At 42.3% G+C, this 23,300-nt stretch overlaps 1 protein-coding gene across 2 annotated transcripts in view; it reads left to right on the top strand.

The window, feature by feature from the left end:
* Window positions 1-23,300, top strand: part of SLC6A16 (solute carrier family 6 member 16) — a 35,906-nt gene that overhangs the window by 755 nt on the left and 11,851 nt on the right. Inside the window, exons 2-8 of one of the 2 annotated variants that reach the window (XM_054465719.1) lie at window positions 11,858-11,954; window positions 13,053-13,561; window positions 13,984-14,141; window positions 14,328-14,454; window positions 14,668-14,843; window positions 15,085-15,195; window positions 15,379-15,620. In XM_054465719.1, coding sequence (XP_054321694.1) covers window positions 13,117-13,561; window positions 13,984-14,141; window positions 14,328-14,454; window positions 14,668-14,843; window positions 15,085-15,195; window positions 15,379-15,620 — 1,259 coding nt within the window. In that variant the 5' untranslated portion in view covers window positions 11,858-11,954; window positions 13,053-13,116. The remainder of the gene's footprint in view (window positions 1-11,857; window positions 11,955-13,052; window positions 13,562-13,983; window positions 14,142-14,327; window positions 14,455-14,667; window positions 14,844-15,084; window positions 15,196-15,378; window positions 15,621-23,300) is intronic. The other variant, XM_054465720.1, reaches the window with a different exon arrangement.

Raw genomic sequence — 23,300 nt, 5'->3', positions numbered from 1 at the left:
GGCTCAAGGGGCTTTATGGGTGTTGGAAGTGGCCAGTTGGCCAAAACTCAGTTCTCTCCCTTCCGTAAAGCTTGCTTTTAAGGACAACTGTTCTAGAATGTGTTTAAGAAACATGAATCTATTATTTTTTATTTATTTATTTTTTTGAGATGGAGTCTCACTCTGTCACCCAGGCTGGAGTGCAGTGGCACGATCTCGGCTCACTGCAACCTCTGCTTTCCAGGTTCAAGCGATTCTCCTGCCTCAGCCTCCCGAGTAGCTGGGACTATAGGCATGCACCATCACCCCCAGCTAATTTTTTGTATTTTTCATAGAGACGGGGTTTCGCTGTGTTGGCCTGGCTGGTCTCGAGCTCCTGACCTCAGCTGATCCACCCGCCTCAGCCTCCTAAAATGCTGAGATTACAGGTGTGAACCCCCGTGCCCAGCCTATTATTATTATTTTTAAGAGACAGGGTCTCTCTCTGTCTCCCAGGCTGGAGTCCAGTGGCATGATCACCACTCACTACAGCCTTGAACTTCTGGGCTCAAGCAATCCTTCCACCTCAGCCTTTCAAAGAGCTGGGATTACAGGCTGAGCCACTGCAGGCTTGGTTTTCACTTATTTTGGGTGTATACCCAGAAGTGGAATTGCTGGATCATATGGTAATTCTATTTTTAAGTTTCTGAGGAACCACCATAGTGTTTTCCATGGTGGTTGCACCATTTTACATTCTGACCAGCAAGGCACAAGGATTCCAATTTCTCCACATCCTCACCAACACTTCTTATTTTCTGCCTTTTTATATTAGCCATCCTAATGGATGTGAGGTATTATCTCATTGTAGTTTTCATTTGCATTTCCTTAATGATTAGTGACGTTGAACATCTTTTCATGTACTTCTTGGAGATTGGTATATCTTCCTTGGAGAAATGTCTATTTAAGTCTTTTGCCCATTTTTGAATTGTGTTGTTTGTTTCTTTGTTGTTGAGTTTTACGAGTTCTCTATATATTCTGAATATTAATCTCTTATTATACATATGATTTGCAGCTATTTCCTCCCATTCTGTGGGTTATCTTTTCACCCCTTTGATAGTGTCTCTTGATGCACAAATTTAAAACATTTTAATGAAATCCTGTTTGTCTGTTTCTTCTTTTGCTGCTTTTGCCTTTGGTGTTATATCCAAGAATTCATTGCAGATCCACTATCGTGAAGCTTTTGTCGTATGTTTTATTCTAAGAATTTTATAATTTTAAGTGTTACATTTAGGTCTTTGATTTATTTTGCGTATTTGTATGTGGTGTTAGGTAAGAGTCCATCTTTACTCTTTTGCCTGTACATAATCCAGTTTTCCCAGCACCGTTTGTTGAAAAGATTGTCCTTTACTCATTGAGTAGTCTTGGCACCCTTGCAAAAAATCATTTTTCCATACATTGTTTCTGGGCCCTCTATTCTGTTCCCTTGGTCTGTATCTTTCTTTATGTGAATAACACACTATTTTGATTACTATAGCTTTGTAATATGTTTTGAAATCAGGAAATGTGAGTACACTAGCATTTTTCTTCTTTTTCAAGATTATTTTGGCTATTCAGGGTCCCTTGAGATTTCATGTTAGTTTTAGGACGTGTTTTTCTATTTCTGCAAAAAAAAAAAAAAGCTACTAAATCTGTAGATTGCTTTGGGTAATACTGACGTCTTAACAGTGTTAAGTCTTCCAACCCATGAACATGGGATATTTTTCCATTTATTTATGTCTCGTTTAATTTTTTTCAGCAATGTTTTGTGGTTTTCTTTGTACATGTCTTTCATCTTCTTGGTTAATTCTTTTTTTTTTTTTTTTTTTTTGAGATGGAGTTTCGCTCTTGTTGCCCAGGCTGGAGTGCAATGGTGCAATCTTGGCTCACTGCAACCTCTGCCTCCCAGGTTCAAGTGATTCTCCTGCCTCAGCCTCCTGAGTAGCTGGGATTACAGGCATGTGCCACCATGCCTGGGTAACTTGGTAATGGAAACGGGGTTTCTCCATGTTGGTCAGGCTGGTCTTGAACTCCCTACCTCAGGTGATCTGCCCACCTTGGCCTCCCAAAGTGCTGGGATTACAGGCTTGAGCCACCGTGCCCGGCCTCCCAAAGTGCTGGGATTACAGGCTTGAGCCACCGTGCCCAGCCAAGTTAATTCTGAAGTATTTTATTCTTTCTGATGCTGTTACAAATGGAATTGTTTTCATAATTTTCTTTTCAGATTGTTCATTGTTAGTGTATAAAAATGCAACTGAGTTTTGATTGTTGACTTTGTATCCTGCTACTTTGCTGAATTCATTTATTAGCTCAAAAATTTTTTTGGTGAAAATTTTAGGATTTTCTATGTATAAGATCATATAATCTTTCTAGTTTGGTTTCCTTTTATTTATTTATATTTTTGCCTAATTTCTCTGGCTAGGACTTCCAGTACTACGTTGAATAAAAGTGGCAAAATTAGGCATTCTACACTTGTTTCTAATCTTAGAGGAAAAGCTTGCCGTCTTTTATCATTAAGTATGACATTTGCTGTGAGTTTTTCGTATATGGCTATTATGTTGGGATATTTTCCTTTTTTTTTTTTTGCTGAGACATGGTGTCACTTTGTCACCCAGGCTGGAGTGTAGTGGTGTCATCATGGCTCACTGTAGCATTGAGCTGGGCTGAAGTGATTCTCCCATCTCAGCCTCATGAGTAGCTAGGACTACAGAAGTACATCAACATACCCAGGTAATTTAAATTTTTTTTTTTTTTTTTTTTTTTTTTTAGAAATGAGGTCTCATTATATTGCCTGGGCTGTTTTTTGTTTGTTTGTTTGTTTATTTGTTTGTTTTTGAGATGGAGTCTTGCTCTGTCACCCAGGCTGGAGTGCAGTGGTATGATCTTGGCTCACTGCAACCCCTGCCTCCCAGGTTCAAACTATTCTCCAGCCTTAGCCTCCCAAGTAGCTGGGACTACAGGTGCACACCACCACATCTGACTAATTTTTGTATTTTTAGTAGAGATCAGGTTTCACCATGTTGGCCAGGCTGGTCTTGAACTCCTGACCTCAGGTGATCCACCCGCCTCGGCCTCCCAAAGTGCTGGGATTACAAATGTGAGCCACTGCACCTGGCCCCAGGCTGGTCTTGAACTCCTGGGTTCAAGTGGTCATCAGGCCTCCCAAAGTGCTGGGATTACAGGCATGAGTCACTATGCCCAGCTGTATTTTCCTTTAACTCCTAGATAGTTGAGTTTTTTTTTTTTTAATCATGAAAGGGTATTGAGTTTTGTCAAATGTTTTTTCTGCATCAGTTGAGAGGATCATTATTTTTCTTTCATTTTGTTAATGTGGTATATTATACTGATTGATTTTTTGTATGCAGAACCATCCTTGCATTCCAGGAATAAATCCCACTTGGTCATGGTGTATAATCCTTTTAATATGCTGCTGAATTAGGTTTGGTATTATTTTTTTGAGGATTTTTGCATCAAAGTTCATAATGAATATAGGTCTGTAGTGTTCTTTTCTTGTAATGTCTTTGTATGGCTCTGGTATTAGGGTAATGTTGGCCTTATAGGATGAATGAGGAAGTGTTCCCTCCTCTCCAATTTTTTGGAAAAGTTTGAGAAGGATTGATATTAATTCATTAAAGGTTTAGTAGAATTCACCCATGAAGCCATCAGGTCTGGAGCTTTTCTTTGTTGAGAGATTTTTGATTACCAGTTCAGTCTCCTTACTAGTTATAGATCTATTCAGATTTTCTGTTTGTGATTTAGTCTTAGTAGATTTGTATTTCTAGGAATTTGTCCATTTAATCTAGGTTATCCAGTTTATTGGTGTACAGTTGTTCATAAGTTCATAGTACTCTCTTATAATCCTTCTATTTCTGTGGAATTGGTAATAATATCCCCATTTTCATTTCTGATTTTAATCATTTGAGTCTTCTCTTTTTTCCTTAGTACATCTAGTTAAAGGTTCGTCAATTTTGTTGATATTTTTAAAGAAACAAATTTTGGCTTCTCTATTGTTTTTCTATTCTCTATTCATCTCTGTTTTAATTTTTATTATTTTCTTCTGCTAGCTTTGGGTTTAGTTTGCTTTCCTAGTTTCTTAAGTTTTAGAGTTAGGTTATTGATTCAAGAGCTGGTTTTTGTTTGTTTGTTTGTTTTAGAGGGAGTCTTGCTCTGTTGCCCAGGCTGGAGTGCAGTGGCGTGATCTCGGCTCACTGCAACCTCCGCCTCCTAGGTTCAAGCGATTCTCCTGCCTCAGCCTCCTGAGTGGCTGGGATTACAGGCGCCCACCACCATGCCTAGCTAATTTTTGTATTTTAATAGAGACAGGGTTTCACTATGTAGGTCAAGCTGGTCTTGAACTCCTGACCTCAAATGATCCACCCACCTCAGCCTCCCAAAGTGCTGGGATTACAGGTGTGAGCCACTGCGTCCGGCCTCTTTTTTGTTTTTTAATGTAACCATTGATAGTTATAAATTTCCCCCTTGGCATTGCTTTTGTTGCCTCCCATAAATTTTAGTAAGTGTGTTTTCATTTTCATTTATCTGTTAAGTATTTTCTAATTCCCCTTGTAGTTTCTTCTTTGATATCCATTGGTTGTTTAAGAGTGTGTTGTTTAATTTCCACAAATTTGTAAAATTTTCAGTTTTACTTTTGTGATTCATTTCTAACTTCATCCTATTGTGGCTGGAGAAGATATTTTGTATGATATTTATCTTTCTAATTCTATTGAGAAAATAAAGGAAATTTGTGGCCTACAAATTTGTGGTCTATCCTGGAAAATGTCCCATGTGCACTTGAGAAGAATGTGTATTCTGCTGCTGTTGGCTAGAGTGTTCTGAATACATCTGTTAGATCTGGTTGGTTTATTGTGTTAAGTCCTCTATTTCCTTGCTTATCTTCTGTCTGCTGCTTCTGTCCATTGTTCATAGTGGGGTATTAAAGTCTCCAGTTATTATTGTAGAACTGTCCTTTTATCCTTTCAATTATGTGAGTCTTTTCTTCATATATATATGTGTATATATATGTATATGTATATATGTATATATATGTATATGTATATATATATGTGTATATATGTATATATATATGGAGGAATTAGGGAGGAGTAAAGAAGAGTAGTTGGTCAACATACAGCAGGTTCATCTCATTGTACAAATGTAAGTTTCTCAAGCTTCAGTTCTATGGGCATCTGGCTTGTTGGAAAATTGGTCTGGTTTCATTTTCCCATCCTCCCTTTATTTTGGACCTCCAGTTACACATTTTAGGCCATTTGATATTGTCTCACAGTCACTAATGCTCTGGTAATTGTTTTCAGTCTTTTTTTTTTCTTTGTGCTTCATTTTGGATTGTTTCTATTGCTATATCTTTAAGTTCACTGATTTGTTAAAATCTGCCAATAATCTTCAGTGAAATTTTCATTTCAGGTGCTCTAGAAGTTCTATTTGATTTTTAAAATATATCATGGCTAGGCATGGAGGCTCATGCCTGTAATCCCAGCACTTTGGGAGGCCATGGTAGCTGGATCACATGGGGTCAGGAGTTCGAGACCAGCCTGGCCAACATGGCAAAACCCTGTCTCTACTAAAAATAAAAAAAAAAAATAGCCAGTTGTGGTGGTGCACACCTGTAATTCCAGCGACTTGGGAGGCTGAGGCAGGAGAATTGCTTGAAACGTGGAGGCAGAGGCTGCGGTGAGCTGAGATCAGTGTGGGCAACAGAGTGAGACTCCGTCTCAAAAAAGAAAATATCTATCTGTCTGTCTAGCTAGCTAGCTAGCTAGCTATCTTATATTCCTCATTCTGTTCATGTTTTCCTTTTAAGTCCTTGACCATATTAAGCATATTTATAACAGCTATTTTAGTGTTATGGTGTGTTAATTCCATTAGTCTATCATTTCTGTTTTTGTTGTCTGATTATGGGTCACTTTTCCTGCTTCTTTGCATGTCTAGTAATTTTTGACTAGATGGTTGAAATTATGAATTTTTAGTTGTTCAGTGCTAGGTTTGTCTGTACTATCTTAAGGAATGTTGGCCTTTGTTGTGACAGGCAGTTAAGTTACTTGAAGATCAGTTTTGGCTGTTTAAGGGTTGCTTTTAAGACTTTTTTTTTTTTTTTTCAGGTCTAAAGTAGTCCTACTACTAGAACTAGAGCTAGTTTATGCCACCTTGAATGTTCCAAGTATTCAGTAAAGTCTCTCCACACTGGCTGATGGAAACTTGAGTAATTCTTGTTCTTCTCCAAGTTCTAGGAATTGTTTTACCTGTAGTTCCCCAGTAATTTTCTTTCCTTGGAATTTATTCTTTGCCTGTTCTTATGAGGTTTCATACTATACATGTGCAGGTTGATATTTAGCTAATGGCTCGAAGGTACTTTATCCAGATTCCTAGAGCTCTTTCTCTGTGGCTCCCTTCTGTTGAGTACTTAGCCCAGCTAATTCTAGTCACCTAAGCCTTCCTGAACTGATTTTTGCCTCCTTAAGTGCTGAGACTGCCAGGCTCTGTTTGTATTCTTCCTCCTGTGCCAAAGTTTGGAAATCAGTAGCAGAAAAATGGGGCAATCATGCAATTAGTTACCTTGTTTTCTGGCCTTTTTTTTTTTTAGAGATTGCAATGCTGTACTGCCTTTGTTTAATATATGAAAATAGTTGTTTTAATTATTTGTACAGGGTTTTTTTTTTTTTTTTTTTTGAGACGGAGTCTCGCTGTGTTGCCCTGGCTGGAGTGCAGTGGCGCGATCTCTCCTCACTGCAAGCCCCACCTCCTGGGTTCATGCCATTCTCCTGCTGCAGCCTCCTGAGTAGCTGGGACTACAGGCACCCGCCACCACGCCCGGCTAATTTTTTGTATTTTTAGTAGAGATGGGGTTTCACCATGTTAGCCAGGATGGTCTTGATCTCCTGACCTCGTGATCTGCCTGCCTCGACCTCCTGAAGTGCTAGGATTACAGGTGTGAGCCACCGTGCCTGGCCTATTTGTACAGTTTTGTAGTGTTTTTGTGGAGGTAACTCCAGACACTGTTTTGCTTTCATGGTCAAAAGTGGAAATTTCTTCTCCCCATTTTTATCTGGATCTTGTATATCCTTCATTTCTCTGTTTTCTTAAAATTATCTTTTAATTAATTAATTTTATTTTATTATTATTGTTATTATTTTTGAGATAGGGTCTTACTCTGTTGCCCAAGCTGGAGTGCAGTGGTGCAATCTTGGCTCACTGCAACCTCCCCCTCCTAGATTCAAGTGATTATCTCACCTCAGCCTTCCGAGTAGCTGGGGCTACAGGTGTGTCCCACCATGCCTGGCTAATTTTTGTATTTTTTGGTAGAGATGGGGTTTCACCATATTGGCCAGGCTTGTCTTGAACTCCTGACTTCAAGTGATCCTCCCACCTCGGCTTCTCAAAGTGCTGGGATTACGGGCATGAACCACTGCACCTGGCCTATTTTATTTTATTTTTTTAGAGAATGAGGTCCCACTCCGTTGCTCAGGCTGGAGTTCAGTGGTGTGATCATAGCCCACTGCAACCTTGAACTCCTGGGCTCAAGCGATCCTCTCCACTTAGCCTCCCAAATAGCTGGGACCACTGGCGTGTGCCACTATGCCTGGCTAATTTTAATTTTAATTTTTTTTTTTTTTTGGTAGAGATGGGTTTTCACTGCATTGTCAAGGCTTATCTTGAACTCCTGGCCTGAAGTGATCCTCCTGCCTTGGCCTCCCAAAGTACTAGGATTACAGGCATGAGCCACCGTGTCTGGCCTATCCTTCATCATTCTTGTTCTTGTATTGCTCAATTTGGCTTTATTCACAGGAATTTCTCCTCATTGTGGCCTCTGGGTTGGAAAAGATCCCTGGTTGGTTAATTTTAAGAGTTCATAGAATCTAGTCTGCCCTGGTCCCTTCAGTTTCTGTTGTTGACTCCATGCACTCAACTGTTATTGGATTAGGCAAGACATCTTCTAGTTTTAGCTGCTGTTCTCTAATAGCCTTCCCATGATTTCTGGTGAGTACCTGTTGATTATTTTGAGAGGTTGGTTTCCCTGTCCCCCATCCCCAGGTCTGTCAGATGCTCTCTTGCTTCCTTTGTTTCCTCCCACACAGATTCTGATTCTAAACAGGTCTGTGGCTCTTGTGGTTTGTTCTCATAGACTTGTCTTTTGGGGTTTATCTTAATACTGTAAATATTATCCATGGATTTTGGGCTTGCAATCTAGTAGAACTACTGGTTTCCACGTGGATATTTGGGAAGATTTTAAAACAATGTTGCTGTTATTGCCAATACCTTCCCAGGATTTTACTCTATATTTAAAAAATTATTTTATAAGTGGCATTATTATTTAAAAATTTTATTTTCTAATTATGTATTGCAAGCATAGACATATAAATAATTTTCATTTATTGCTGTTTGCATCCAACAATCTTGCTAAATTATCTTATTAATTTAAATAATTTATCTGTAGTATTTTGGATCTTCCACATAGATATATCTTCTGTGAATAGTGAGTTTTGTTTAATCTTTGTCTTTTATTCCCCTTGCTTTACTGTGCTGTCTAAAATATTTAATGCAATAGGAAGGAAGTGCTGATAGCTGGTTTCATTGATTGTTCTTGATTTCAAAAGGCAAGCTTTCTTCATTTCATTATTAAATATGTGGCTATGTTTAAGCATATGTTCACTATTAAGTATAATCTTTTTTTTTGAGAGACACCATTTATCAGGTTAGGGAAATTATTCCTGGTTTGCTAAAAGTTTTTCTCTTTAAATCATTATTGTATTGTATGTTTTTCCTCTATCTCTTGAGATGATAATATTTTTCTTCTTTATTATATCAATGTGACTAATTATATTGATTTTCTTTAGTGGTATGCTTTGAATCATTTCTACTAAGAGTTTTTTGCTTTGTAGTTACCACGAAGCTTACATAAAACATCTCCTGCCTCAGCCTCCCAAAGGGCTAGGATTACAGGCATGAACCACCGTGACCAGCCCCAAAGGCTGGATTTTTGTACCTAATTTTTTCTTCAGCCTTTTCTCCCCTGCATGATTTCCTGCTTCTCTCTTAATGTTATGGAAGCATCATTTGTCTCAGGGAGACGCCCATCAACCCACTGCATTTCTCTTTGGAGTGGCCCACCTGCTGTTGCATTCTCTGGCATACAGCTTCTGGAAGCTATTGGTTCACTGGAGTAGAAGGTCTTTGCAAGTGATTGTTTTTATTTCCCACAAGTTGCTGGGAAAGTACTTACTTACTTCCTGAAACACTGAACCACTTCACCAGGAAAAAGAGATGTGAACTGACTCCTCAGTGATTACAGTTTGGTCCTGTTTCTCATTTATGTAGCAGAAGTTTCTCTGTTTTTGACATGAGGATGGAACCTATTTTTCAGAAATGATGCAGATATCCCCATATTTGTAATATTTTAAAATCATTTGTTTTTTTTTTGTTGTTGTTGGGTCGGGGGAGATTGTGGGTAAGTTTGGAGATCGGTGTTCATGTGGCTATCTTTCTTAGAAGAAACTTCCTTTTGTTTTGATGGTGAATTGTAGGAGTGGCAGGTGCTTGGAAGTTTAAAAAATTTAACAAAATTTTGACATAATTTCAGACTTACAAAACTTCCATATTTCCTTGTCTTCATTGACTGTGACATTTTTACTGAGCACAGGCCAGCTATTTTACAGAATGTACTTCAATTTAGATTTGTTTTCTGATGTTTCCTCACGATTGGAGTTTTGTTACATGTTTTTGGCACGAATCCCACAGAAATGACATTGTGCTCTTAATGCATTGTATCAGGAGTTATATGATATCAGTTGACTAATATTGGTTAAGGTAGTGTGTAATACTCCAAAGATACTATTTTCTTGGGTTTTTTTGGGGGAATATCTTGTAGGGAGATACAGTAATACTATGCAATTATCCTGTCCCCATCAAATTTTCATCATCTTGTGTTAGCAACCATTGATGATTCTTGCTTGAGTCAATTATTACTCTGGTAGTTTCCAAACAATGATTTGTTAAAAAGACATCTTTATTGAGGGATGATTGACAAGTAAAAAACTGTACATATTTCATGTGTACAACTTGATTAGTTTGTGATAAGCAATGACCTTCTAATTCATCGTTCCTTGTACCTTTATTAGTTTGTATTGTACTATAAGGAAGAGGTTTTCCTTTTCCTGAGTTGTATCCCTGTGGATTCATAGATTCTTGTTTTAGTCTGTTGGTTCTCATCTGTTACTATTATTTATTTTGATGTTCTGATTTGTCCAGATTTGGCTGATGAGAGCTTCTTCAATTGGATTTCTTTGTCCATTATGATCTTTTTATTTTCATTTATCAATACGTATTTTTTCTTGATTATGATTATGATTATGATTATTTATTTATTTTTTTGAGATGGAGTCTCGGTCTGTCGCCCAGGCTGGAGTGCAGTGGCGCGATCTCAGCTCACTGCAAACTCTGCTTCCCAGGTTCATGCCATTCTCCTGCTTCAGCCTCCCGAGTAGCTGGGACTATAGGCATCCGCCACCGCGCCTGGCTAATTTTTTGTACTTTTAGTAGAGATGGGGTTTCACCGTGTTAGCCAGGATGGTCTCGATCTCCTGACCTCAGGTGATCCGCCCACCTTGGCCTCCCAAAGTGCTGGGACTACAGGCGTGAGCCACCGCGCCCGGCTGATTATTATTATTTTTTTGAGACAGAGTCTTACTCTGTCACCTAGGCTGGAGTACAGTGGTACGATCTTGGCTCACTGCAACCTCTGCCTCCCGATTCAAGTGATTCTCCTAAGTCAGCCTCCCTAGTAACTAGGATTACAGGTGCCTGCCACCATGTCCAGCTTTTTTTTTTTTTTTTTTTTTGTATTTTTAGTAGAGATAGGGTTTTGCCATGTTGGCCAGGCTGGTCTCAAACTCCTGACCTCAAGCGATCCGCCTGCCTTGGCCTCCCAAAGTACTGGAATCACAGGCATGAATCACCATGCCTGGTCATATTTTTCTTGATTATTAAAGTAATACAGGTGAATGGGGAATGGTAGCTTGTGCCTGTAATGCCACCTACTCTGGAGGCTGAGGCAGGAGACTCACTTGAGCACAGGAGTTTGAGGGCAGCCTGAGCAACATAGTGAGACTCACATCTTGAAAAAAACTTTTAAAAAGTAGCTGAGTATGGTGGCACATGCCTATAGTCCTAGGTACTTTGGAGGATAAGGTGAGAGGATCCTTTGAACCCAGGAGTTCAAGGCTGCAGTGAACTATGGATCATGCCACTGCATTCCAGCCTGGGTGACAGAGTGAGAACCTGTGTCTGAAAAAAAAGTAATACAAGATTTTAAAAAATTTAATGTAAAAGCAGGGATAAGGATATAAACATATTTGTAGCCATCATCGTCTTTTTTTTTTTTTTTTTTTTTTTTTTTTGAGACAGGGATGCCCAGGCTGGAGTGCAGTGGTGCGATCTCGGCTCATTGCAACCTCTGCCTCCTGTGTTCAAACGATCCTCCTGCCTCAGCCTCCTGAGTAGCTTGGATTACAGGCGTGAGCCACTGCGCCCGGCCTGATCATCTTCTATATATTGATGTATTTCCTTTCAGCCTTTCGTTGCATTTTTAAATGTAGTAGAGATAGAACTAAAGATAGAAATTTGTATCTTAGTTTTATGTTTTTAACCTGTAATTGAATTATAAGCATTTTCTTGAGTAACAAAGAGCTCTTTGGAAGCTGTGTCTCACAAGCGGTTATCCATGTCACCCAAATGTGCCAGTGCTGCCTTGAGTCCCACCTACTGCCTCTGCTTTTGGAAAGCATGCTCCTTCCCCCACTGAAAGAAAACTCCAGTTTCCCCTCTCTCTTATGTAACTTTTTTTTTTTTTCAGCACACTCCTTGCCCGTTCTCTTGTATTTGAAGACCCAACAGAAGTTCAGAGTGGCAGGAACTTGGAGACTAAGGAGGAGAATAGCCCTAGATGTGAGGTAGAACACCATCCTTTTGCTGGAGATACAGCAGTAGGCAGAGATGGACAATGAATAAATTAACAATCAATAGATAAAGTCAGGAGATGAGAAATGCCATGAAGAGAGTTGTGGGTAGGTAGCTGCTATTTTAGATGGGTGGACAGGGAAAGCATCTCTGGTGAGGCTATATTTGAGCAGAGATCTTAGTACTTTACAGATTAGAAAGCTCAGAAAGGTAAAGTAACTTTTCTAAGGTTACAAGGCAGATTTAGTAGTAAATTAGTTTAGTTTAGTTTAGTTGTTTTGTTTTTAAATTCAGAAGCTCTCTGTAAATAGTACTTCATTGTTCTTAGAAATCCTTTTATTTCAGGCTGGGTGCAGTGGCTCACACCTCATTCCAGCACTTTGGGAGGCTGAGGCGGGCAGATCACTTGAGGTCAGGAGTTCAAGACCAACCTGGCTCTATTAAAAATACAAAAATTAGTCAGGTGTGGTAGTGGGCGCCTGTAATCCCAGCTACTTGGGAGGCTGAGGCAGGAGAATCCCTTGAACCCAGTAGGTGGAAAAAAAAAAAAGAAATCCTTTGATTGCAGGGATTCCTGACTCTTGGGTATGTCTGTCTCTATCCCTATCCTGTACAAGAAAACATTTCTTTTTTTTTTCTTTTCTTTTTTTTTTTGAGATGGAGCCTCACTCTGTCTCCCAAGCTGGAGTGCAGTGGCCTGATCTCCGCTCACTGCAACCTACGCCTCCTGGGTTCAAGCGATTCTCCTGCCTCAGCCTCCTGAGTAGCTGGGATTACAGGTGCCCGCCACTATACACAGCTAATTTTTGTATTTTTAGTAGAGACGGGGTTTCACCATGTTGGCCAGGCTGGTCTCGAACTCCTGACCTCAGGTGATCCATCTTCCTCAGCCTCCCAAAGTGCTGGGATTACAGGTGTGAGCCACCGCATGAAAACATTTCTAAGAAGTGAAACTTATGCAAGAGATTTTTTTGTGCTTTAAATGTCAGTGGTGTATAAAGTTTGCTTTAAGGAGATGTTGAGGATTGTTTTGTAACTCAGTAGTTACTTGACTCTAAAATCTAAAATCTACAGATTTTGGTGTCCTTCAGGTCTCCTCAGGAAGATGAACCCTCCCTTGCAGAAGCGGGAGCTGCCCCAGAGAGTCTGTCTGAGATGAAGACAGAGGCCCAGCCTTCGACATCCTCGCTGGCAGATACCCCATGGACTGGCACAGTGATTTCTGACAGTGTCCCAGGAAGTCAAACGTGGGAAGACAAGGGTTCATTGACCTGGTCTGCAACATCTTGGACCTCAGAGGCCCAAGTTTCAGCAACCCGGGTTGCAGAGCCTCAGGCCTGTGAGGCCCATGCTTTCGAGGCTCAGGCCAGGACCAGTCAGCCCAAGCAAATTTCTGTATTGGAGGCGTTAACTGCCTCAGCCCTGAACCAGAAACCCATGTATGAGAAGGTGCAGATGACAGAGAAGAAAGAGAGTGAGATCCTCCTTGCCCGTCCGTTCTGGTCCAGCAAAACTGAGTACATTCTGGCTCAGGTGGGCTTCTCTATGAAGCCATCTTGTCTCTGGCGCTTTGCCTACCTGTGGCTTAACAGTGGAGGCTGTAAGTCTGGGGACCAGGAAACCTGGGTCCACAAGGGGCAATCAGGACAGAGTCCTGTCCAGGCTTTAACCATGAATGTTTCTGAGATATGTAGAGACTAAAGACCTGGTGCTCTGAACAGGATAGGAACCAGGTCCCTGGACACTTAGGATCATGAGAGGTTCAGGGTATCGGAACATGGGGATGGCAAAGCTGGAGGCCTGGGTCCAAGATGGGCTGGAAACTAGGTACTTGGGTCTTCCAGGATTTGGGGGCCAGAGGACTGGACACTTGGGACCGTGAGGGATGTAGACATGGGTGAGCCCTGATGCCTGTGGCCCTGGAGGAGGTCGCTGGTAGGGAGAATGTCTTCCTGGGCTCCTGGAGTCCAGGCACTGAAAGGTCACATGGTTCTCAGAGTCCCTCCTGAATCTTCTTCACAGGCAGTTTCGCCGCCATCTACATCTTCATTCTGTTCCTGGTCGGGGTTCCTCTTCTCTTCCTGGAGATGGCAGCCGGTCAGACCATGTGTCAGGGTGGCATGGGTGTATGGAAGATCATTGCCCCCTGGATTGGTGGTGTGGGGTATTCTAGCTTCATGGTGAGGAGCCCATGGCTGCCCAGGCCCGACTTTTACACCCCACCCCCATCCCAACCCTCCTCCTGAAATGCGCCCTATGAATACCTCCATGGGTCAGATCCCTTTGGTTTCCCAGTCCTCTGTCAAATCCCCTCCCTTTTCCTGTCCCTGCTCTTCCTCCCCAGCCATATCCTCTTTGGCCCCCAGGTGTGCTTCATCCTCGGCCTGTACTTCAATGTGGTCAATGCCTGGATCATCTTCTACATGAGCCAGTCCTTCCAGTTTCCCGTTCCATGGGAGAAATGTCCCTTAACGATGAACTCTAGTGGCTTTGGTGAGGAGGAAGTGAAAGAAGAGGAGAAGGGAAAAATGGAGAAGTAGAAGTAGAAGGGAATTTGGAAGAAGAGAGAGTGGGGAGGGACAAGGAAGAGGAAGAAGAAGGAAAAAGAAATGGGAGAGGGAAAGAGAAAAGGGAGGTGGGGGAGGGGATAAGGAAGAAGTGGGGGTACCTTGTCTAGCAGGCATGTCTAAAGCCAGGTCCCCCCAGATCCTGAATGTGAACAGACAACACCCTCCATATACTTCTGGTACCGGCAGGCCTTGAAGGCCTCAGACAGAATCGAGGATGGCGGGACACCAGTCTCCAGTCTGGTCCTGCCCTTCTTTCTTTGCTGGTGTCTTGTTGGTGCTTTCATGATCAATGGGCTCAAGTCCACTGGGAAGGTGAGCCACCAGTATTGGATTCCTTGAAATTCTCAGATGCTTTAGCCCTTACCTCACTTTGTTACTTGTTGATCTCCTAATCTCTTACTCCTTTGGCCTTTTACTCCCTCTAGCCCCTGACTCTTGCTGAAGGCTTTCTTCTAACTCCTACTCATTTCTGACTCAGAACTTTTGATCCCTCCTAACTGTTGGTTGACCCCTACTGGTACACAGTTGCTGATATGTCCCACTCTCGATTCAGGTAATCTATGTCTTGGTACTGCTCCCCTGTTTCATCATTGTCGGTTTCTTCATCCGGACTCTACTCCTGGAAGGGGCAAAATTTGGCCTTCAACAGTTGGTGGTTGCCAAGGTGAAATCTATCTCCTCACTCCCCCATCAGGCCTTGTAGGGTACCACAGCTGCCTATTCTTAGAGCTTCTTTTCCCCATTCTTTCCTTCTGTATCTCCCTCTCTCCTCCCTGCAACATTTCTATTATAGTTGTCCTCTGCTTCTTCTTTTACAACTCCCTTATTCTTGTCTTCTCTCTTTTAGATATCAGATGTGTACAATATGAGTGTGTGGTCTATAGCAGGGGGTCAAGTTTTGTCTAACACAGGCATAGGCCTTGGCTCCGTTGCCTCCTTAGCCTCCTACATGCCCCAGTCCAACAACTGTCTCAGTGATGCCTTTCTCGTGTCTGTGATAAACCTGCTCACTTTGTTGATTTTCACATCTTTCAACTTCTCTGTCCTGGGCTTCTGGGCGACAGTCATCACACATCGCTGCTGTGAGAGGTAAGGCCGGCCCCTTTGTTAAGGGTCCCAGCCCCAGGGAACTTTAAAACCCTGAGACCCTAACCTTAAAGGTGCTGCAAAGACCCACGTTCACACATTTCAACCTTGGGTGAACTTGCAAGCCCTCTACCTTCCCCATAGCTAAAAATGGAGACAATAGAATCTCCTATCATATATTATCCTTCTCAGAGCCTTTTGTCACCCTAGAAATAAATCTTCAAACTCAGAGATTGCCAGCTATCCACCTCAGAGTGGATATGCTAACAGGGATGTACTAAAAATGGCAAACATTGAAGGCTTCTCTAATCCCAGATACACAACAAAATAGCATCCAAGACCATACCACACAGAGACCCTTCCAAGGCTATCCTTGGAAAAATGGAGAAGTAGAAGGCCCCCTTTTTTTTTTTTTTTTTTTGAGATGGAGTCTCGCTCTTTCACCCAGGCTGGAGTGCAGTGGTGCGAACTCGGCTCACTGCAAGCTCTGCCTCCTGTGTTCAAGCCATTCTCCTGCCTCAGCCTCCTGAGTAGCTGGGACTACAGGCGCCCGTCACCACACCCAGCTAATTTTTTTGTATTTTTAGTAAAGACAGGGTTTCACCATATTAGCCAGGATGGTCTCGATCTCCTGACCTCATAATTCACCTGCCTCGGCCTCCCAAAGTGCTGCGATTACAGGTGTGAGCCACCGCGCCCTAAGGCCCCCATTCTTAACTGTCAACTCCTGAATTGGGGATTTCTGTCAATCTAGCAGAAACTCCAAAAGGATTCTCTGTACTAGAACCTTGATTGTCTGATCACCCCTGTTTCTTATTTTTCTTATTTTTGGGCATTAATTCCAAAAACATCCATCAGACATTTAGGAAGTGTTCTTTCTATACCACAGAGACTTGGACAGGTGAATCAGACCACAGTCCTTGTTTCATTTTCAATTTTAGAGGGGGAAGGAAAGGAGAATGAGACAGCCAAAAACTTATGCTAACTGGTAACTGAAGTGATGGGTGAGGACAGGAGACAGAGCCATTAATTCTGTCTGGGGTAGTCAGATGGGGCCTTCCAGAGGAGGCAACCCTGAGTTGAATTTCTCCCAGTAATCTTTTTTTTCTTTTTTTCTTTCTTTCTTTCTTTCTTTTTTTTTTTTTTGCTTCCTCCTCCTCTTCCTCTCTCTCCCAGCAGATTTTTTTTTTTTAATTTAAATTTTTGACAACGGGGTCCCACTATATTGCTCAGGCAGGTCTTGAACTCCTGGGCTCAAGCTATCCTCCTGCCTCTGCCTCCCAAAGAGCTGGGATTGCTCAGGCATGTCTTGAACTCCTGGGCTCAAGCTATCCTCCTGCCTCTGCCTCCCAAAGAGCTGGGATTACAGGCGTGAGCCACCACACCCGGCCTCTCCTAGTAATCCTAACCCTCACAAATAACCACTATTTTCTTCTAGAAGATGCCTGGGAATATACGTGTGTGCGTGTGCAAGAGTTCTTGATGGCAAATAGCTAGGAAAGGAATTGCTGAGTAGGGTGTGCTCCCCTTCAATTTTATCATATATTGTCTGGTTTTCGAAGTGGTGTAATGCATTGCCTTACCATCAGGGATGTGTGAGACTTTCATTTGTTCTACTTTTTGCACAACACTTCATTAAACTTGGTTGGACTTTTAAATTGTTTCCAGTCTGGTGAGAGTGTAATGGTAGTTTTTTTTGTGTATTTTCAAAAAAACCTTTTATTATGAGCTATTACATACATATGGAAAAATGCATAAAACAAGGCCGGGAGCAGTGGCTCACGCCTGTAATGCCAGCTCTTAGGGAGGCTGAGGTGGGAGGATTGCTTGAACCGAGGAGTTTGAAATCAGCTGGGCAAGACCCTGCCTCTAACAAAAAAAAAAAGAAGAAAAAAGTGTATAAAACAATGTACTGTGTAACGAACTATGAAGTAAACATCACCTGTATTAAGAACTAGAATAACCCTAGATGCTCTCTGTGTATCTTTTTCTAATCATAATCTCTTTACTGCCTCCCAGAGGTAACCATCATAAAAGTCAGGATAGTGGTTACTATATTGCTTAATAGATATGCATACATAGATGATCAAATATAAAGAAAAACAAGCCGGGTGCGGTGGCTCATGCCTATAATCCCAGCACTTTGGAAGGCTGAGGTGGGTGGATCACAAGGTCAGGCGTTTGAGACCAGCCTGGCCAATATGGTGAAACCCCATCTCTACTAACAAATACAAAAATTAGCTGGGTGTGGTGGCACACACCTGTAGTCCCAGCTACTCAGGAGGCCAAAGCAGGAGAATTGCTTGAACCTGGGAGGCGGAGGCTGCAGTGAGCTGAGATTGTGCCACTGCATTCCACCTGGGCAACAGAGTGAGACTCTGTCTCAAAAAAAAAAAGAAAAAAAAGAAAAACAAAGAACTAAGGATAGTGATTAATATTTTTCTTTATATTCTATCATCTATGTGTGCATAGCTAAGCAATATAGTTTAATTTGTCCACTTATATAAAGCAATATGTTTAGTTATTTGTTCCCTCATATATACATTCTCTTTGCTTACTTTTGTGCTTTCTTTTTCTCATCCAACATGTTTGTAATATTTATCCATATTGTGTATAACTTTAATCTGTGCTCTTTTTTTTTCTTTTTTTTTTTGAGACAGTCTCGCTCTGTTGCCCAGGCTGGAGTGCAGTGGTGCGATCTCGGCTCACTGCAACCTCTGCCTCCTGGGTTCACACCATTCTCTTGCCTCAGCCTCCCAAGTAGCTGGGATTACAGGCGCCCACCACCATGCCCGGCTAATTTTCTGTATTTTTAGCAGAGACAGGGTTTCACCGTGTTAGCCAGGATGGTCTCGATCTCCTGACCTCGTGATCCGCCCGTCTCGGCCTCCCAAAGTGCTGGGATTACAGACGTGAGCCACCACGCCAGGCCTAATCCGTGCTTTTAAAATGCTGTATAATGTTTCAGTATATGAATATACCACAGTTTTAAAAAATCCATTCTACTATTGATAACATTTGGAGTCTTTCCAGTTTTATGCTATTAAAACAATGTTGCTGCAAACATTCTTATGCATGTTCCTGATGCACTACATATGTGCACATTTTTCTGGGATATGAGTTAGATTGTTGGGGCATAGTTGTCTATTCTTGGGTAACAAATCACTCTGGAAGTAAATGGATTAAAACAACAATGATTTATCTCATGATTCTGCGGGTTGGCTGGAAAGCTCTTCTGCTAGGCTTGTATGGGTTCACTGACATGGCTGCATTTAGCTGGAGGGTTGGCTGGGGGCTGAGCCCAGCAGGGATGGCGCTGCTCACTGCTCTTCTTCTTCTTCTTCTTTTTTTTTTTTGAGACAGATCTTTGCTTTTGTCACCCAGGCTGGAGTGTAATGGTGCAATCTCGGCTCACTGCAACCTCCACCTCCTGGGTTCGAGCGATTCTCCTGCCTCAGCTTCCCGAGTAGCTGGGATTACAGGCACCCGCCACCACACCCAGCTGATTTTTGTATTTTTAGTAGAGACGGGGTTTCACCATGTTCACCAGGATGGTTTCAAACTCCTGACCTCAAGTGATCCACCCACCTTGGCCTCCCAAAGTGCTGGGATTACAGGCGTGAGCCATCGTACCTGGCTGGCACTGCTCTTCTTTAAGTGGTGGTGGCTGGGTTCACTCCTGTTTGTAGTCAGTTGCCTGGCCAGCAAGGGCTGCTGTCTTCCATGAGGCCTCTCCATGGGGCTAGTTTGGTCTTCTTCACATGGTAGCTCACAGAGCACAAAGGCAGACTCAGCAAAGTGTCTTGAAGCGAAGTATAGGACTGCTTCCATTGCTGCTACATTTCTTGGTTGAAGGAAGTAAAAAAGCTACCCCAGATTCCAAAGGTGAAAAATAGACTTTACCTCTTAATTGGAGGAGCTCCAAAATATTGTGGCTGTATTTCTTCAATCTACCACATATATCTACAACTTCACAGATGATGCCAAATTACTTTCCATAGTATCTGTGCCAATTTATAATTGTATGTATATGAAATGTGTGTATGGAAGTTCTCATTACCTCCCTCATGCAAATACTTGTATTGTCATAGTTTAAAGCAAAATGTGTGGTCAAGTTCATTTTTGCCCATTTAAAAAAAAATATTGGATGATCTATCTTTTTCTTTGGAGTTCTTTATATGTTCTGGATATGTAGTCATTTTTCAGTTGTATATATTAAAATTCTTTTCTCCCACCTGGTGGAGTGCATTGAACGTCCCGGGTTCAAGCGATTCTCCTGCCTTAGCCTCCTGAGTAGCTGGGATCACAGGCATGTGCCACCATGCCTGGCTAATTTTGTATTTTTAGTAGAGACGGGGTTTCTCCATGTTGGTCAGGCTGGTCTCGAGCTCTCGACCTCAGGTGATCCGCCCGCCTCAGCCTCCCGAAGTGCTGAGATTACAGGCGTGAGCCACCACGCCCAGCCAACAAAGGTTTTTAAAGGAAAAAAATGAGGAGGATAACATAATTGTTTTGAAATAAGTTTCCTTGGCTACAGAGATCAATAACAAGGGTGACACCAGTCCAAGGTTGGATAGGCGTTTGTTGGGCAGATGTTTCTGCAGGAATACTCTGTGTGTGTAAGGTTGCAATGGCCTTTATGCATGGTTATAGTTTTTGTAGTTGTTTTTCTAATCAGACATACAAGTGTGAGAACCCTCTCTTCATGGCCTTCCTTGGCTCAATTTGCTAGGGCTTTCTTAACATTAGTGACTCCATTTTATTCTGATAACGTTCACATTTCCTCTTTTGATCAAGATCTTTCTCCAAAAGCATCACTGATCAATTATTCATATTTGGGTTTTCCTGTCCCTCAATGTCATGATGGGCCTGTCCCAGTTGCTGGTCTTATGTCACATTGAGGGGAATGATGGGTGACTTGGAGTCAGTGTCAAACTCTTGTAGCCACATTTGAGCAACAAGGGACATTTGAAGGGAGTATCTCTTAGGCTAAGTCTATCTGAGGTCCATTATGAAGTTCAATTTTGTCTGTTCCATAGTCTTTTTTTATCATCTCAAAGTGTTTGGCTGAGCCAGCATTATTTTGTTAAGAGTTGTACTTCTGTAAAAATTTAACAAGTGACAGATACAAAGTTTTAAAAAGGGCAAATACAAAGTAAAATTAATAGTAATATGATAATAGTTTTGTGCCCCAAACCTTATCACTTGTATAAATCAAATTACTGAAGGGAATTAGATGAGACCTATCCTAATGGTGTGGCTTGTTTTCTTTTTTTTTTTTTCTTTTTTTTTTTGAGACAGAGTCTCTCACTGTCACTTAGGCTGGAGTGCAGTGGCGTGATCTCAGCTCACTGCAACCTCCGCCTCCCAGGTTCAAGCGATCCTCCTGCCTCAGCCTCCCAAGTAGCTGGGACTACAGGTGGGCGCCACCATGCCCAGCTAATTTTTGTATTTTTAGTAGAGACAGGGTTTCTACTAAACCCTATATTGGCCAGGCTGGTCTTGAACTCCTGGCCTCATGATCCACCTGCCTTGGCTTCCCAAAGTGCTGGGATTACAGGCGTGAGCCACCCTGCCTGGCCTACATACTTTTTAAAGTATTCTTAGTTGTCAGATTTTTTTTCAGCACTTTGAATATATCATCTTATTCTCTCTTGGACTGCAAGATTTCTGTTGAGAAATGTGTCGATACTTGTACTGGGGCTTCCTTATATGTGATATGCTTTTCTCTTTCTGCTTTCAGAATTCTTTGTCTTCAGTTTTAAATAATTTGTTTATAATATGTCTCAATGAACTCTTCTTTGGGTTGAATTTTATTAGAGACCTCTGAACTTCTTGTACCTGGATGTTTGTATCTTTCTCCAGATTGGAGAAGTATTCAGCTATTTTTAAAAATAAACTTTGTCCTTTTCTCTCTTCTCTGTAAATCTTGTTATGTAAATATTCTCTTGATGGCCTCCCATAGATATTGTAGACTTTCTTTGGTCATCTTCATTTCTTTTTCTTTTTCTCCTCTGACTGGATGATTTAAAATGATGTCTTTGAATTTGCTTATTCTTTCTTCTGCTTTTCTAGTCAGCTGTTGAAGCCATCTATTGTGTTTTTTGTTTATTGTTATTCTTCAGCTCAAAAATGTTTGTTTGGTTCTTTTTCATGTTTTCAGTGCCTTTGTTTAGCCTCTTCTTTCGTTGTTCTATTGTTTTCCTGATTTTGTTAAATTGTTTTCTGTGTTCTTTTATAATTAACTGAGATTCTTTAGAACCATTATTGTGAATTCTTTGTCAGGCAATTAGTGGATCTGCAATTCTTTGGAGTCAGCTAATGGAAGTTTATTGTTTTCCTTTGGTGTTGTCATGATTCTCCAATTCTTCATGATTTTTATAGTCTTGAGAAAAGCATTTGAAGAAGCATTAACTTCAAATGCTTTTTTGGGGGAGAAGAGTGGTGCTCTCTGGCACTGGGTCCAGTGGCACAGAGTGCCAACTGTGGGTGGGGTTGCGTGTGGTGGGTCCAGGTTGGAGGGACACAGAGTCTTGTTAGCACAGGCAGCTGGGGGCTGTGATGTTGACACCTGCATGGTCCTTGGTGGCAACAGCTGTGGGAAGTCCACAGTGGCTGTGAACCTCCCACAGAGTTTTCTGGGACCTCAGCTGTGCCTCTTGCCTAGCATCTAGGGGCCAGGACTCGCAGCAGTGGAGGCTGGGGTCAGTGGTGTGCACACAGTCTGCTGTAGAGGCTGGCTGTAGGCACAAGCATGGCAGCAGAGGCTAGTTGCAGGCTCATTAATGGTGGCAAGGGGTGGAGTCAAAGGCAGGGGCTGGGGTTGACTAAGGGCATGCATGTGGCAGTGGGGGCTGACAACTTGTGCCTAACTGCAGGGGCCTGCTGCAGTCTGGCCACAGAGGTCAGGCCATCTGCATGTATGTGGGCAGTTGCAGGGCTGAGCTGGAGGCATGTGTGCACATGCAGCCGCGGGGCCCAGCTGAGGGTGCAAACGTGATGCTGGAGTTAGAACCTGGGGATGGGGAGGCATGGCTGTGTACAGGCACATGCATGGTAGCTGTGCTGGGTCCTTGGCTCAGAGCACTTGTAGAGGCAGCAGCTGGGGTGACTCCACAGAGGAGGGGTATTGGCTTAGGCACCCAGAGAATGCGATGGCCACTGGGGTGAGTCCCTGGGTCTGGTCTGGGCGACCATGGTATTGAACAGCTTAGGTGGTTTCAGGGACAGAGGAAGGAGAAATTAGAGGGCCACGCACCTGGAGACTGTGAAGGTGGAAAAAACTACAGGGCTTTTGCTGCTGCAATGCTGGCAGTTGGTTTCCTCAGTTGTGAAAGTTGCTTGGTTCCTCTGCAGAAAATGGTGCTGGCATCAGCCATTGGTAACACCAAGGTGTCCTTGGTGGTGAAAACTGTGGGGAGCTGCACAGTGGCCAGGAGTGCTGTTGAGGTCCTCAGTACAGAAGTCCGCTAGAGTCCCCTGTTGAGCAGGCCACTAGGGGGCGCTGTGGCTCCCACCAGCATGGCTGATACTGACAGCCTGTCCCACTTCTTGGTTCCCCATTATCTCCGTATGTCTCGGCAACGCCAGTCCCCACGGAAATGTGAATGGAGTGAAACTGAAGCTGTTTGGGCAGTGTCCCAAAACACTGGGGAAGCTGGTGGTACAGCCTGCTCTCATTAT

Source organism: Pongo pygmaeus, chromosome 20, assembly GCF_028885625.2.
Source record: "Pongo pygmaeus isolate AG05252 chromosome 20, NHGRI_mPonPyg2-v2.0_pri, whole genome shotgun sequence".
NCBI classification, from domain to species: Eukaryota; Metazoa; Chordata; class Mammalia; order Primates; family Hominidae; genus Pongo; species Pongo pygmaeus.
Note: the sequence above shows the minus strand (reverse complement) of the source record. Positions and strands in the feature narration are given on the sequence as shown.